General features: G+C 42.6%; 1 protein-coding gene across 2 annotated transcripts in view; it reads left to right on the top strand.

Moving 5' to 3' along the window:
* The first annotated feature begins 359 nt into the window (after window positions 1-359).
* The window catches only part of LOC110537064 (uncharacterized), a 39,551-nt gene continuing 22,361 nt past the window's right edge, over window positions 360-17,549 (top strand). The window contains exons 1-2 of one of the 2 annotated variants that reach the window (XM_021622788.3): window positions 360-845; window positions 6,719-6,909. In XM_021622788.3, coding sequence (XP_021478463.2) covers window positions 787-845; window positions 6,719-6,909 — 250 coding nt within the window. In that variant the 5' untranslated portion in view covers window positions 360-786. Of the gene's footprint in view, window positions 4,557-6,718; window positions 6,910-17,549 lie in introns of both variants that reach the window. The other variant, XM_090191850.1, reaches the window with a different exon arrangement.

A 17,549-nucleotide genomic window follows, 5' to 3' on the forward strand; every position in this document is an offset into this window, starting at 1 on the left:
GTTTGATGAGATATTGCATAGTTTGTTACTTTGTCGAAACATGTCAAACATCCGAATTCTTTGAAGTTGTCTCTTTCTGTTGCTTATGAAAGATGGTAATGAGAGAGTTTTATTAACCTGAACGGGGCCATGAACCTGACATGAGGAAGCCGGTGAGGGAGGCGCGCCCTGATCGATCAAATCGAACGATAATCTGCGCCACTCATTCATATTGTAAACATTACAGCATGCTGCATCATGCAGGAAAAATACATATATTTTAAAACTAGTTTTCATTGTATGCAATCAACACCCGGCTCACCCGGGGCATGAATAGAATCCCCCCCTATATTAGTGAATGTACACCAATAATATTCGGTGTGACAGAGTTACGGTGTTACAGTGATTTCGATTGGTTGAAACCTATTGCGAGAAAGAAGACTTCTTACGTAGCAGGTCGAGTTTACTTTGAGGAACCGGAGGGACAACTTTCTCATTGCATTTCGATGAACGAGGGTAGTGATAAACGTGGTTTGGTACTGGACTCAAGTGTAGTTTTCGTGACTTTGTAGGACCTCGGACCCTACGCTCTGACCAACGTTTTTATCGACCTCAGAATAGCAGAGCAGATAGCAAGGGTTTCTTTGGACCAGCAACAAGCATGCTAACTTCTCTGTTCGCATTTGGAACTGTTAGTCATGCTTGTTATTTGTATGATCATTTTTTTTAATTCGTGAGTAATCGGATGAGGAAATTTTTAACTAGATTATTTAAAAAAAAAACATTTAAAAAAAAGTCAAAATAACTATGTTGGGGAATGAGGGGATATATGCAGCGAAGAAGAGGAAGAAACCCGTCCAGAAAAGGTAATAATATTTGTAGGCTAAGATGTATTCACTGCTTTCTGTGAATGCATGCCTATTCTTTTATATAATTAGTGGGCGTGATGGTGGGAGGAGGGTGTACAACATCAACACAGCATCATAATAATTTCAATTTAAGGGCTTTATTGACATGGGAAACGTATGTTTACACTGCCAAAACAAGTGAAATAGAAAATATGTTTTAGGCCGAGGTATGTATAGTTTTTTGTGTGCTCTCGGGCAAGTGTCTAGATGGAATTTGTATTCGTGGTCCTGGGAACTGGACCTTTTTCAGGAACACCATTATTGTTGTCTTACTGAGATTTACTGTCAGGATCCAGGTCTGACAGAATCTGTGCAGAAGATCTAGGTGCTGCTGTAGGCCCTCCTTGATTGGGGACCACAAGCACTATCCCAATTCCCGTCTTGAAGATTTGGTCCAAAGTCAATAGTCTACCTAGTTGAGGAAGCTCAACTCTGTCCTCTTATATCGAGGCAGAGTTGGTTTTGAATAACTGGTCGCTCGATTTGCTAGAAACAAGCTGGACCAAAGTGTAGTTTACTACAGCAGAGCAGAGGAGGCACATGGTTTTCCTCCCAGAGTACAGGCTGCTGACTGGGAGTCCACGGACAAACAACATCTTCAGGCCAACTTTTTTTTTTTTAACAGTAACAACACTGTAAAGTAGACTATTATAAAGTCACTGTAGTGTGTTCAAATAACTTTCCTCTGATGAGAATGAGAGGTGTGCGTTGACACAGCCTCTGCTGTTCCCCCTCAAACAAACATTTAAAGTGACTCCAAGGAGGGATTTTAACATCTGTATGAGTGTGATGTTTACCTGGCTGGCTTCCTCACACACAGACTTGACTTGCAGACAGACAGACAGACAGGCAAGAAGGCAGACAGACATGACTGCTATTCAGGCAAAAAGACAGACTGACCGGCAAGAGGGCAGACAGACATGACAGACAGACAGGCGGAAACTTCACACCGAATAGCTCAGGGGGCTGGGATTAATTTACACTAAGCCACAATTTACAGTAAGACTCAACTGTTATGGGAAACCTCACAGTCCACTCTGCCATCACTATACCGCATTAGTGCACAATAACCAAACAAAACAATTTTGTTTGGTTATTGTGCACTAATGCAGTATAGTGATGGCAGAGTGGACTGTGAGGTTGTTTGAAGGACAGTGAAGTTTACTCAAGAGTCTACTATAGTTTACTCTCTAGGGTAGTTTGCTCTTTCCCCTTTCTTCCAAAGGAATGCAATGTGGCCCGATTGCCTAGCTTTACTAAGGACATTAACCACTGTGAGCGAATGGAAGCTCCAGAAAATGATCCAACCAGTGTTGATCTATCTGGTATAATTCACAATGCACGCACAGCCTATCCTCGTGCTTTTATTCCAAGTTCTCCAGGCCCTGCTTTCTCTCTCCTCTGTATTTCTTTATTCCCTTATCTTCTCTTTCCTCTCTCTCTCTCTCTCTCTCTCTCTCTCTGTGTGTCTCTCTCTCTGCATCTTGTCGTGGCATTTTTCTGCTTTAGCAAATGAGAGTTACAAACTTCCAACACCAGTCAGAGTTATACTTAAACTACATATGTTTTAATAATAAGCTTTGCAATAGCCTTTTTGACTTTCAATGATGCACTATCTCTAATGAACCATTGAAAAGTACCACCAGAAAAGTACAAAGATCTTTTATAGCCAAGATACACCCCTCTCAACTTACACTGACGAACCACAGATCTTAGGAACAGTTCACAAAGGTTAAGATTTGCTGTGTCAACAGTTCTCATTGTAAAGACCAGTGTCTGGCCCCCTCACTCAAATCAAAATCAAATGTATTTATATAGCCCTTCGTACATCAGCTGATATCTCAAAGTGCTGTACAGAAATCCAGCCTAAAACCCCAAACAGCAAGCAATGCAGGTGTAGAAGCAAGGTGGCTAGGAAAAACTCCCTAAAAAGGCCAAAACCTAGGAAGAAACCTAGAGAGGAACCAGGCTATGAGGGGTGGTCAGTCCTCTTCTGGCTGTGCCGGGTGGAGATTATAACAGAACATGGCCAAGATGTTCAAATGTTTATAGATGACCAGCAGGGTCAAATAATAATAATCACAATAGTTGTCGAGGGTGCAACAGGTCAGCACCTCAGGAGTAAATGTCGGTTGGCTTTTCATAGCCGATCATTAAGAGTATCTCTACCAACTCTCTCTCTCGAGAGAGAGTTGAAAACAGCAGGTCTGGGACAGGTAGAACGTCCGGTGAACTCCACTCACTCCAAAAGGGAACCGTCTCTCTCTGATACGGCATAGAACAGAACCATTAGCTCATGTTATCTGGAATGCTCTTTAGGCTTTATTACCCAAAGACATCGTAAATCTCCTCTGTCAGTGCTATCTCATAGAGGCTCACCCTCAGTGGAACACACACACAATACTCTATTCTGTCGAATGTAACAACTATTATAATGCAATACAAAGATTATAATATAATCTTACAAGCATTATAACATAATCTTTCATTTTTCCACGATAGTCTCTCTCTCTCTCTCTCTCTCTCTCTCTCTCTCTCTCTGTCTCTGTCTCTCTCTGTGTCTCTCTCTGTGTCTCTCTCTCTATGTGTGTGTGTGTTATGGGAGGGAGTGTTGGCAGACTGTGTGTCGTGTCCAGGCCTGTTCTAGCAGAGTAATCCTGCTGTAATGTGTTGTAGTTACACTGGCAGAGCCCCGGTAGACCCCATGATGCTGCAGGCTCGCAATGATGACATCACTCCTTTTTAGGATGTTTTTATGCTTTCTTTAGTGCACAATCAATGCTTCGAAAGAAAAGCCCTTGTCTAAGGCACTGCATCTCAATGCTTGAGGCGTCACTACAGACACCCTGGTTCGATTCCAGGCTGTATCACAACCGGCCGTGATTAGCAGTCCCATAGGGCGGCACATAATTTACCCAGCGTCGTCCAGGTTTGGCCGGTGTAGACAGTCATTGTAAATAATAATTTGTTCTTAACTGACTGGCCTAGTTAAATAAAATATAAAATAAAGAAAATGTTTGTGTACTTTCCCCCTCTTGAAATTTGTATTGGCCCTGTCAGATGTCTTTGAAATTGACCTTAATTGGGAATCTAGAAGGCATCACTGGTTAACAATCGTGAAATGCTATGCTGAAATAAATCATCCTGTAATTCAGAACCAACCTGAGTATGAGTTCCATGCGTTTCCCAAAGGACATACCATGGGTTCAGTAACCATGCCTCCTCCCCAAGGTAAAGAGGAGCCAGCCAGTCACTCTGTCCTCTGGGGCAGCAGCAGAGGAACAGAAATCCTGTTTGTCCTTAGCTATGCTGCCTGGGGCTGCAGGCTGCAGGATGGCCTCTGGATTAGACATCACACAGGCTGCATCTCTATAATGGAAAGTCCTTTTCTCTCCTGGCCCTCAATTTTATAGTCTGAAAGGGCTTGTCTCTTTCAAGCCCCTGAAAACATATTGTAAGTGACAGCAATAGCCAGATGATTACCAGTGTAAAGACAGACGTTGGGAGACGAGAAGCAAGTACAGGGAGTGAACATTTATTAAGCAACGGACATGAAACAGAACACGGACAGCGCATGGACATGCAAAAAATAACATCAATGTTGACACTGGGAACAAACTGAGGAACAGACCGATAAAGAGGAGCAATCAACAAAGTGAAGGAGTCCAGGTGAGTCCAATATTGCACTGATGCGTGTAATGATAGTAACAGAGGAGTGGGAGCAGGTGTGACACCCAGACCTGTCATGAAGAATGGACTCTGTTTCCCAAAATCTGTTACTGCGTTCATTTTACATGTCCTGATATGCTTATAGAAGTGAGTCTTTGTTGTCTATTCATGGAACTGGTGTTGAGAAATTGACCTGAAACAACTTCTTATTCTCAGCCATCTGTTTACTACAGGGGCAGGGCATTTCAGGACAGATTACATACAGTACCATTTAAAAGTTTGGACACACCTACTCATTCAAGTGTTTTTCTTTATTTTTACTATTTTCTACATTGTAAAATAATAGTGAAGACATCAAAACTATGAAATAACACATGGAATCATGTAGTAACCAAAAGAGTGTTTAACAAATCAAAATATATTTTCTTCAAAGTATCCACCCTTTGCCTTGATGACAGCGTTGCACACTCTTGACATTCTTTTAACCAGCTTCATAAGGTAGTCACCTGGAATGCATTTCAGTTAACAGGTGTGCCTTGTTAAAAGTTCATTTGTTGAATTTCTTTCCTTCTTAATGCGTTTGAGCCAATCAGTTGTGTTGTGAAGAGGTAGATGGCCCTATTTGGTAAAAGACCAAATCCATATTATGTCAAAAACAGCTCAAATAAGCAAAGACAGTCCATCATTCATTTAAGACATGAAGGTCAGTCAATCCGGGAAATTTCAAGAACTTTGAAAGTTTCTTCAAGTGCAGTCGCAAAAACCATCAAGCGCTATGATGAAACTGGCTCTCATGAGGACCACCACAGGAAAGGAAGACCCAGCGTTACCTCTGCTGCAGACGATAAGTTCATTAGAGTTACCAGCCTCAGAAATTGCAGCCCAAATAAATGCTTCACAGAGTTCAAGTAACAGACATCTCAACATCAACTGTTCAGAGGAGACTGAGTGAATCAGGCCTTCATGGTCGAATTGCTACAAAGAAATCACTACTGAAGGACACCAATAAGAAAAAGAGACTTGCTTGGGCCAAGAAACACAAGCAATGGACATTAGACTGGTGGAAATCTATCCTTTGGTCTGATGAGTCCAAATGTGAGATTTTTGGTTCCAACCGCCTTGTCTTTTTGAGTCACAGAGTAGGTGAATGGATGATCCCTGCATGTGTGTTTCTCACTGTGAAGCAGGAGGTGTGATGTTGGGGGGGTGCTTTGCTGGTGATACTTTCTGTGATTTTTTTTTATTCAAGGCCACTTAACCAGCATGAGTACGACAGCATTCTGCAGCAATACGCCATCCCATCTGGTTTGCGCTTAGTGGGACTATAATTTGTTTTTCAACAGGACAATGACCCAACACACCTCCAGACTGTGTAAGAGCTATTTGACCAAAAAGGAGAGTGATGGAGTGCTGCATCAGATGACCTGGCCTCCACAATCACCCGATCTCAAACCGTTGAGATGGTTTGGTATGACTTGGACCGCGGAGTGAAGGAAAAGCAGCCAACAAGTGCTTAGCATTTGTGGGAACTCCTTCAAGACTGTTGGAAAAGCATTTCAGGTGAAGCTGGTTGAGAGAATGCCAAGAGTGTGCAAAGCTGTCATCAACGCAAATGGTGGCTACTTTGAAGAATCTCAAATATAAAATATATTTTGATTTGTTTAAAACCTTTTGGGTTACTACATGTGCTATTTCCTAGTGTTGATGTCTTCACTATTATTCTCCAATGTAAAAAATAGTAAAAAAAAAAAAAGAAAAACCCTTGAATGAGTAGGTGTACCCAAACTTTTGACTGCTACTGTAAGTGTGACTGACCAGGTTTCCAATCTATTACACTTCACTTCCTTTGACCACCTCCTCTCCGGAATGACCCCAGCAGCTGATAGGCATCACCTGACAGAATTTGTGTCATGGCACCAATGTGACTGACTAGTGTCTGACTGGTTTTGAACCTGGGTTGTCTGTTCACCACAAGACTGTGTTAGCTTGCTACTGACAATCATATACTCTAGTAGTCCAAAGTCTGTGTTCAGTAGATTCCTAACCTTCCCTTGTCCTCTCTGGTCTGTTAACCTCTGCGCTAAAGCCTCTGACAATCAGCTGCAGTTCAGCTCTGCTCAGTAGATTACTAATTCCTCCCTCTCCTCCCCTCCTGTCCCCAGTCTGAAGCATGCTCCAGGTGACGGTGTGGTAAAGACCAACCCTTCAAAACGTCACCGGAATCGTCTGAACGGGGAGCTCGACCGGCTGACCAACCTGCTGCCCTTCTCCCCAGAGGTCAGGGGTAGGTTGGACAAATTGTCTGTCCTGCGGCTCAGCGTGGGATATGTCAAGGTCAAGAGCTTCTTTCATGGTGAGTGGGGTTGGAGGTGCACACACACACACAGACGCACGCACACACACACACTACGTTTATCGTTAAACTCACTGTTGGAAAGTAATGCACAGGCTATTAACCTTTCTGATCTCCCCATCCCGGATCCGGGTTTGTGAATACAGACTCAAGCTCATTACCATAACGCAACGTTAACTATTCATGAAAATCGCAAATGAAATGAAATAAATATGCTAGCTCTCAAGCTTAGCCTTTTGTTAACAACACTGTCATCTCAGATTTTCAAAATATGCTTCTCAACCATTGCAAAACAAGCATTTGTGTAACAGTATTGATGGCTAACGTAGCATTTAGCATTAACATTCAGCTGGCAACATTTACACAAAAAAACAGAAAAGCATTCAAAAAAATCATTTACCTTTGAAGAACTTCAGATGTTTTCAATGAGGAGACTCTCAGATAGCAAATGTTCAGTTTTTCCTGAAAGATTATTTGTTTAGGACAAATCGCTCCGTTTTCTGCGTCACGTTTAGCTATGAAAAAAACCCTGTATCCAGGATTGTGTAAATCTATCAGCAAGCTCATTAGCATAACACAACGTTAACTATTTATGAAAATCGCAAATGAAATGAAATAAATATGCCATCTCTCAAGCTTAGCCTTTTGTAAACAACACTGTCATCTCAGATTTTCAAAATATGCTTCTCAACCATAGGAAAACAATAATTTGTGTAAAAGTAGCTAGCTAGAGTTAGCATTTCACGTTAGCATTTAGCGTTAGCATTAGCGTTAGCATCCAGCACGCAACATTAACAAAAACATAAAAGCCTTCAAATAAAATCATTTACCTTTGAAGAACTTCTGATGTTTTCAATGAGGATACTCTCAGTTAGATAGCAGATGCTCAGTTTTTCCAAAAAGATTCCTTGTGTATTAGAAATAGCTCCGTTTTATACATCACATTTGGCCACCAAAAAAAATCCATAAATTCAGTCCTCAAAACGCAAACTTTTTTCCAAATTAACTCCATAATATCGACTGAAAACATGGCAAACGTTGTTTAGAATCAATCATCAAGGTGTTTTTCACATATCTCTTCATTGATACATCGTTCTTGGACACATGCTTTCTCCCCTGAATCAAATGGTAAAGTGGAAGCAGCTGGCAATTGCGCACCGAATTCGACGCAGGACACCAGGCGGACACTTGGGAAATGTAGTCTCTTATGGTCAATCTTCCAATGATATGCCTACAAATACGTCACAATGCTGCTAAGACCTTGGGCGAACGACAGAAAGTGTAGGCTCATTCGTTGCGCAATCACAGCCATATAAGGAGAGAATGGAAAACAGAGCTTCAGAAATTCTGCTAATTCCTGGGTGATGCATCATCTTGGTTTCGCCTGTAGAATGAGTTCTGGGGCACTTACAGACAAAATCTTTGCAGATTCTGAAACTTCAGAGTGTTTTCTTTCCAAAACTGTCAAGAATATGCATAGTCGAGCATCTTTTCGTGACAAAATATCGCGCTTAAAACGGGAACGTTTTTTATCCAAAAATGAAATAGCGCCCCTAGAGCTCTAAGAGGTTAACTTCTTGCGGATCAGTGGGACGCTAGCGTCCCATTTCGACAACTTCCGGTGAAATTGCAGAGCGCCAAATTCAAATTAAGTTACTATAAATATTAAACCTTCATGAAATCACAAGTGCAATACATCAAAATAAAGCTTAACTTGTTGTTAATCCAGCCTCCGTGTCAGATTTCAAAAAGGCTTTACGGCGAAAGCAAACCATGCGATTATCTGAGGACAGCGCCCAGCGCACAAATGCATAACAAATCACTTTCAACCAGGGAGTTGCGACACGAAAGTCAGAAATAGCGATATTATACATGCCTTACCTTTGAAGATCTTCTTCTGTTGGCACTCCAAAAGGTCACAGTTACATTACAAATGGTCCTTTTGTTCGATAATGTCCTTCTTTATATCCATAAAAACTCAGTTTAGCTGGCGCGCTTCAGTCAATAATCCACTCGGTTTCCCTCTTTCAAAATGCATACAAAATGAATCCCAAACGTTACCAATAAACTTATCCAAACAAGTCAATCAACGTTTATAATCAAACCTTAGGTACCCTAATATGCAAATAAATGATACAATTTAAGACGGAGAATCGTTATTGTCTTTACCAGAGAAAAATACCAAAGAACGTGCTCTCATTCACACGCTTGGAAACACTTGCAGTCAATTTGCAGTCTACAAATGATTTGCAGTTATGTTTCCGGCCCCCTGACCATCCACTCGAGTTGAATCTAGTTGATGATCCCTGCTGTAGAGCATGTTAATGTTGCTCGACCCCAGGAAGAGTAATGGGGATCCATGATAAATACTAAATAAAACAAATACTGTTTTAAGCAATGAGCCTAACGCAACAGATGAGAACGTTTAGCTTAAAATGTTGATAAACTATTGGTCTATTTCTTCATAGTATAAGCACAGCAATGCGCTCACAGCAATAGGCTATAAGCGCAAATGTTCAATTAGCAGGAAAACACCATTCTCAAAAGTGACCACAAATGCGATATAAAGGTGCATTTTTATGGTGAAAATGATTTTCTCCAACTTGAAACTCACACGCTGTGTGTGTTTGCCAGTTAGGCTCTACAGCTGTTGTAAAGCGGTGGCATGTCGCTAGTAAAGATTGATAAAAGTAAGGGGCCTAGACAGCTGCCCTGGAGAATTCCAGATTCTACCTGGAGTATGGAGAGGCTTCCATTAAAGAACACCCTCTGTGGTCTGTTAGACAGGTAACTCTTTATCCACAATATAGCAGGGGGTGTAAAGCCATAACACATACGTTTTTCCAGCAGCAGACTATGATCCATAATGTCAAAAGCCGCACTGAAGTCTAACAAAACAGCCCCACAATCTTGTTATCTTTCATAATTTGGTCAGATATACAGTACCAGTCAAAAGTTTGTACACACCTACTCATTCCGGGGGTTTTCTTTATTTTTACAGTTTTCTACATTGTAGAATTATGGTGAAGTCATCAAAACAATGAAATAACACATATGGAATCATGTAGTACACAAAAAAATGTTAAACAAATCAAAATATATTTTATATTTGAGATTCTTCAAAGTAGCCACCCTTTGCCTTGATGACAGCTTTGCAAACTCTTGGCATTCTCTCAACCAGCTTCATGAGGTAGTCACCTGGTAGTCACATTTCAATTAACAGGTGTGCCTTGTTAAAAGTTCATTTGTGGAATTTCTTTCCTTCTTAATGCGTTTGAGCCAATCAGTTGTGTTGTGACAAGGTAGGGGTGGTATACAGAAGATAGTCCTATTTGGTAAAATACCAAGTCCATATTATGGCAAGAACAGCTAAAATAAGCAAAGAGAAATGACAGTCCATCATTCATTTAAGACATGAAGGTCAGTCAGTCCGGAAAATGTCAAAAACTTTGAAAGTTTCTTCAAGTGCAGTTGCAAAAACCATCATGCGCTATGATGAAATTGGCTCTTATGAGGACCGCCACAGGAAAGGAAGACCCAGAGTTACCTCCGCTGCAGAGAATAAGTTAATTTGTTCAATCACCCAACCTCAACCCAATTGAGATGGTTTGGTGAGTTGGACCGCAGAGTGAAGGAAAAGCAGCCAACAAGTGCTCAGCATATGTGGGAACTTCTTCAAGACTGTTGGAAAAAGCATTCCAGGTGAAGCTGGTTGAGAGTATGTCAAGAGCTTGCAAAGCTGTCATCAAGGCAAAGGGTAGCTAAAATATATTTTGATTTGTTTAACACTTATTTGGTTAGTACACAATTCCATATGTGTTATTTCATTGTTTTGATGTCTTCACTATAATTTTATAATGTAGTAAATAAAGAAAAACCCTTTAATGAGTGTCCAAACTCTTGACTGGCACTGTACTTGGATGTTTAGTGTCAGCGTTTGTTGCTGGCATGTCATGCCTACGTTTGCTTAACTTGCCACTGAAAAATCATTAAAGTGGTTGGCAAAATCAGTTGGTTTTGTGATGAATGAGCCATCTGATTCCATGCCTTTTTTCCCATGCTCCAAAGTTTTTTATTATCATTCTTTATGTAATATATCTTTGTTTCAAAGTGTAGTTTCTTCTTTTTAATTCAGTTTAGTCATATGATTTCTCAATTTGCAATGCGTTTGCCAATCGGTTGTGCAGCCAGACTTATTTGCCATTCCTTTTGCCTCATCCCTCTCAACCAGACAATTTTTCAATTCCTCCTCAATCCACAATGATTTAACTGTCTTTACAGTCATTTTCTTAATGGGTGCATGCTTATTAGTAATTGGAATAAGTAATGCAGCGTCTGTTTGCTCCTCATTACACACCACGGACCAACAAATGTTCTTTACATCAACAACATAGGAATCACTACAAAACTCATTTTATGCTAGTGCTTGTATCAATTTGGGATCTATTGCATCCCACAAGTTTCCCAGACTATGTTTGAAATATTTATTTCTAGCACAGAATAGAAAAGGTCAACTTTTGTACAATGGGGATAGTGGATTGACATAGGCTATTGCTTTTGCTGTTCGTTATGCCTACTGATCTTGTTGGCTGACAAAAAGTAAATGTGGACAGTTCTTCCAATATCTTCAATATGTGGTTCGGATTTGGATAAGGATGAGTACAGTTGCGTCCTCGATGTGTCTGTTTTTACGTGTAGCCTGTGAGAAAGACCTGATCACGTGACAGAGAGCCATGTGAGTGAGAGGTGCTTTGGCACGCAGCCAGGAGAAGGGAATTATAGTATTCAGCCCAAGGGCACAACAGCCACTGGCCGCAAGAGGCATGGGAGTAATTACGACTACACGAAGGGGATACAGCAGGGAGATTTGAGGTATTATCAACTGCCTGTCACTAATACTAATATAGTTGCTCATGGAAAAATATTTTGTTTAATTAACAAGTAATATTTTTTTATATCTGAAGTTAGGATTCAGTCTTTCAAGTTGAGTGTTTTTTCCTCTGAGTTTAGGTGTAGCTCTTAAGGATCTGTATGGTGAATGGTTGTGTAGTTTCCATGTCTATGTCCTGTTGTCTGTCTGAGGTGGCTGAAGCCTAGCTGTCTGTTGTCTGTCTGACTCAAAGGAGAACAGAGAGATTGAAATAAGAGTTGACACGGAATCCTTCTGACCCAGATTTGTTCCAGCGTGTCGGTTGATGTGTGTGTATTTGTGTCTGGGCCTTTTTATTGGCCCTGTGTGTGTGTGTTTTTCTGCAGTAGTTGTCCGTGAGGAGCATGTCTACGGTATACTGTCAGGATACAGTGCCATCCCATGTCTATGGTACACTGCCAGGGTACAGTGCCATCCCATGTCTATGGTACACTGCCAGGGTACAGTGCCATCCCATGTCTATGGTACACTGCCAGGGTACAGTGCCATCCCATGTCAATGGTAAACTTCCAGGGTACAGTGCCATCCCATGTCAATGGTACACTGCCAGGGTACAGTGCCATCCCATGTCTATGGTACACTGCCAGGGTACTGTGCCATCCCATGTCTATGGTACACTGCCAGGGTACAGTGCCATCCCATGTCTATGGTATACTGCCAGGGTACAGTGCCAGGGTACAGTGCCATCCCATGTCTATGGTACACTGCCAGGGTACAGTGCCATCCCATGTCTATGGTACACTGCCAGGGTACAGTGCCATCCCATGTCAATAGTAAACTGCCAGGGTACAGTGCCATCCCATGTCTATGGTATACTGCCAGGGTACAGTGCCATCCCATGTCTATGGTACACTGCCAGGGTACAGTGCCATCCCATGTTTATGGTACACTGCCAGGGTACAGTGCCATCCCATGTCTATGGTACACTGCCAGGGTACAGTGCCATCCCATGTCTACGGTACACTGCCAGGGTACAGTGTCATCCATTGTCTACGGTACACTGCCAGGGTACAGGGCCATCCCATGTCAACGGTACACTGCCAGGGTACAGTGCCATCCCATGTCTATGGTACAGTGCCATCCCATGTCTATGGTATACTGCCAGGGTACAGTGCCATTCCATGTCTACGGTATACTGCCAGGGTACAGTGCCATCCCATGTCTATGGTACACTGCCAGGGTACAGTGCCATCCCATGTCTACGGTACACTGCCAGGGTACAGTGCCATCCCATGTCTATGGTACACTGCCAGGGTACAGTGCCATCCCATGTCTATGGTACACTGCCAGGGTACAGTGCCATCCCATGTCTATGGTACACTGCCAGGGTACAGTGCCATCCCAAACTGAGGATTCAAGTTTTATTAATCATATTTACAGGATACACATATGGTATACACCCTCCAAATAAATGCTTACTTGCAGGTTCCTTCTCGACAATGCAACAACAATAAAATATAAAAATACGAACATATATTTATTTAACACTACCAGACATACACAAGACAACATACTGAGCAAGAGGACAAGTACATTAGAGTACAGCAACAACACCAACATCCACAAAGTATTTAGTCAGCCACCAATTGTGCAAGTTTTCCCACTTAAAAAGACGAGAGAGGCCTGTAATTTTCATCATAGGTACACTTCAACTATGACAGACAAAATGAGAAAAAAATTCCAGAAAATCACATTGTAGGATTTTTTATGAATTTATTTGCAAATTATGGTGGAAAATAAGTATTTGGTCACCTACAAACAAGCAAGATTTCTGGCTCTCACAGACCTGTAACTTCTTCTTTAAGAGGCTCCTCTGTCCTCTACTCGTTACCTGTATTAATGGCACCTGTTTGAACTTGTTATCAGTATAAAAGACACCTGTCCACAACCTCAAGCAGTCACACTCCAAACTCCACTATGGCCAAGACCAAAGAGCTGTCAAAGGACACTGGAAACAAAATTGTAGACCTGCACCAGGCTGGGAAGACTGAATCTGCAATAGGTAAGCAGCTTGGTTTGAAGAAATCAACTGTGGGAGCAATTATTAGGAAATGGAAGACATACAAGACCACTGATAATCTCCCTCGATCTGGGGCTCCACGCAAGATCAAGAACGGTGAGCAAAAATCCCAGAACCACACGGGGGGGACCTAGTGAATGACCTGCAGAGAGCTGGGACCAAAGTAACAAAGCCTACCATCAGTAACACACTACACCGCTAGGGACTCAAATCCTGCAGTGCCAGACGTGTCCCCCTGCTTAAGCCAGTACATGTCCAGGCCCGTCTGAAGTTTGCTAGAGAGGATTTGGATGATCCAGAAGAAGATTGGGAGAATGTCATATGGTCAGATGAAACCAAAATATAACTTTTTGGTGAAAAACTAAACTCGTCGTGTTTGGAGGACAAAGAATGCTGAGTTGCATCCAAAGAACACCATACCTACTGTGAAGCATGGGGTGGAAACATCATGCTTTGTGGCTGTTTTTCTGCAAAGGGACCAGGACGACTGATCCTTGTAAAGGAAAGAATGAATGGGGCCATGTATCGTGAGATTTTGAGTGAAAACCTCCTTCCATCAGCAAGGGCATTAAAGATGAAACGTGGCTGGGTATTTCAGCATGACAATGATCCCAAACACACCGCCCGGGCAACGAAGGAGTGGCTTCGTAAGAAGCATTTCAAGTTCCTAGAGTGGCCTAGCCAGCAACAGTATGTGAAAACCTTGTGAAGACTTACAGAAAACGTTTGACCTCTGTCATTGCCAACAAAGGGTGTATAGCACAGTATTGAGATACACTTTTGTTATTGACCAAATACTTATTTCCCACCATAATTTGCAAATAAATTCATTAAAAAACATACAATGTGATTTTCTGGATTTTTTTCTCATTTTGTCTGTCATAGTTTAAGTGAACCTATGATGAAAATTACAGGCCTCTCTCATCTTTTTAAGTGGGAGAACTTGCACAATTGGTGGCTGACTAAATACTTTTTTTGCCCCACTTTTGCCCCAACATCTTCATAATATTTTTGTTGTTGAAGCCCACTGGTTACAGTCACTTCCTGCTTGTTTATGGGGTTACAGCCTCCAGGGCCAATCAGATGTTTATCAGGCTTTTGGTGCTGCTGTGTGTGCAATGGCTTGGATGGCTGATCATCAGGCCTGTTTCCTGTGTTTGTTGATAAGGAGGGGTGAGGGAGGGAGAGCTGAGGAAGGGGGTGAGGGAGGGGGGGTTGAGCTGGGTTGAATCCCAGTCAGTCCAGTCAGTCCAGTCATTAACCTAACTCTTGCCTACCTAACCATTGGTTTCCTCTGGAGTGAGTGGTCCACTGTTACACTCCTCTAATTGATTGGATATTGTTAAGATGTACAGTCAACTGACAAGTGCAAGCTCTGTTAAGTGTAATACAAATTTCAACTACTTGTATTTTAATAGCTCCTGATAACTGCATGCTCTGGTCTAGTGCACGCTGACTGTCACAACTGCCTCAGCTGCCTCAGTTTCCAGGACTTGACTGTTATACCAAGTCTTCAAAGTGCCTGTACATTGTATGGAGGGAACTCATCTATTAGCCTACCAATGTTTATCACCAACTCTCTCTCTTTCTGTGTGTGTGTGTGTGTGTGTGTGTGTGTGTGTGTGTGTGACTTTAAGGGAGGCAGAAGTCAAATTCTGTTTCTCACAAAAATAGACATGCTGTTCTATCCACGAAGTTCCTCCCTTTCTGAGCTCTGATAATGTTTCTGACCCTAACCTTGACCCGAGAACCAAAGTGGTGGCTGATATCAGTCCCTAGCAGCCACTGTGGTCAGGAATGAGAAGCAGGATGTGTGTATCTGGCCTGTTTGGGTGATAAGCAGAAACCACACTCAGAGACACACACAGGCTACAGCTAAAATGTTTTTGTAAAATCATCTTATTTTATTATTTCATATAATTGACCTGTGATAAGGCCACACAGAGAACCAGAGATAATTAAAGACACCTGTGATAATCTGAAGTACCCATAAGGGCCACTAGATGGCTTGTGATATATTATATGGAATGCTTGAAAGATAACAAAATTCTGGTAGTTTACTGGTAAACGTATAACGTTTCCAGTAATATACCCTCCCTTTGTGACCCTAGACAGGACAAGGGAGGAGAGGACAGAGCAGGGCAAGACGGGACGGGCCGGACAGGGGAGGACATGACAGGGCAGGAGGACAAATTGTGTAGTTAGGTTAGTCTGGAGACAGGGAGGGCTTACACTCAAATGACTACAGGAGTAAATCAAATCAAAATCAAATCAAATTTATTTATATAGCCCTTCGTACATCAGCTGATATCTCAAAGTGCTGTACAGAAACCCAGCCTAAAACCCCAAACAGCAAACAGAAGCACGGTGGCTAGGAAAAACTCCCTAGAAAGGACAAAACCTAGAAAGAAATCTAGAGAGGAACCAGGCCATGTGGGGTGGCCAGTCCTCTTCTGGATGTGCCGGGTGGAGATTATAACAGAACATGGCCAAGATGTTCAAATGTTCATAAATGACCAGCATGGTCGAATAATAATAAGGCAGAACAGCAACAGAAACTGGAGCAGCAGCACGGTCAGGTGGACTGGGGACAGCAAGGAGTCATCATGTCAGGTAGTCCTGGGGCATGGTCCTAGGACTCAGGTCCTCCGAGAGAGAGAAAGAAAGAGAGAAGGAGAGAATTAGAGAACGCACACTTAGATTCACACAGGACACCAAATAGGACAGGAGAAGTACTCCAGATATAACAAACTGACCCTAGCCCCCCGACACATAAACTACTGCAGCATAAATACTGGAGGCTGAGACAGGAGGGGTCAGGAGACACTGTGGCCCCATCTGAGGACACCCCCAGACAGGGCCAAACAGGAAGGATATAACCCCACCCACTTTGCCAAAGCACAGCCCCCACACCACTAGAGGGATATCTTCAACCACCAACTTACCATCTTGAGACAAGGCTGAGTATAGCCCACAAAGACCTCCGCCACGGCACAACCCAAGGGAGGGGGGGGGGGGGGGGGGGGCGGCGCCAACCCACTCTGGTGACGCACCCCCTCCAGGGACGGCATGAGAGAGCCCCAGTAAGCCAGTGACTCAGCCCCTGTAATAGGGTTAGAGGCAGAGAATCCCAGTGGAAAGAGGGGAACCGGCCAGGAAGAGACAGCAAGGGCGGTTCGTTGCTCCAGAGCCTTTCTGTTCACCTTCCCACTCCTGGGCCAGACTACACTCAATCATATGACCCACTGAAGAGATGAGTCTTCAGTAAAGACTTAAAGGTTGAGACCGAGTTTGCGTCTCTGACATGGGTAGGCAGACCGTTCCATAAAAATGGAGCTCTATAGGAGAAAGCCCTGCCTCCAGCTGTTTGCTTAGAAATTCTAGGGACAATTAGGAGGCCTGCGTCTTGTGACCGTAGCGTACGTGTAGGTATGTACGGCAGGACCAAATCAGAGAGATAGGTAGGAGCAAGCCCATGTAATGCTTTGTAGGTTAGCAGTAAAACCTTGAAATCAGCCCTTGCTTTGACAGGAAGCCAGTGTAGAGCACTGGAGTAATATGATCAAATGTTTTGGTTCTAGTCAGGATTCTAGCAGCCGTATTTAGCACTAACTGAAGTTTATTTAGTGCTTTATCTGGGTAGCCGGAAAGTAGAGCATTGCAGTAGTCTAACCTAGAAGTGACAAAAGC

This window comes from Oncorhynchus mykiss, chromosome 12 (assembly GCF_057628025.1).
Source record: "Oncorhynchus mykiss isolate SJ-2025 chromosome 12, ASM5762802v1, whole genome shotgun sequence".
NCBI classification, from domain to species: domain Eukaryota; kingdom Metazoa; phylum Chordata; class Actinopteri; order Salmoniformes; family Salmonidae; genus Oncorhynchus; species Oncorhynchus mykiss.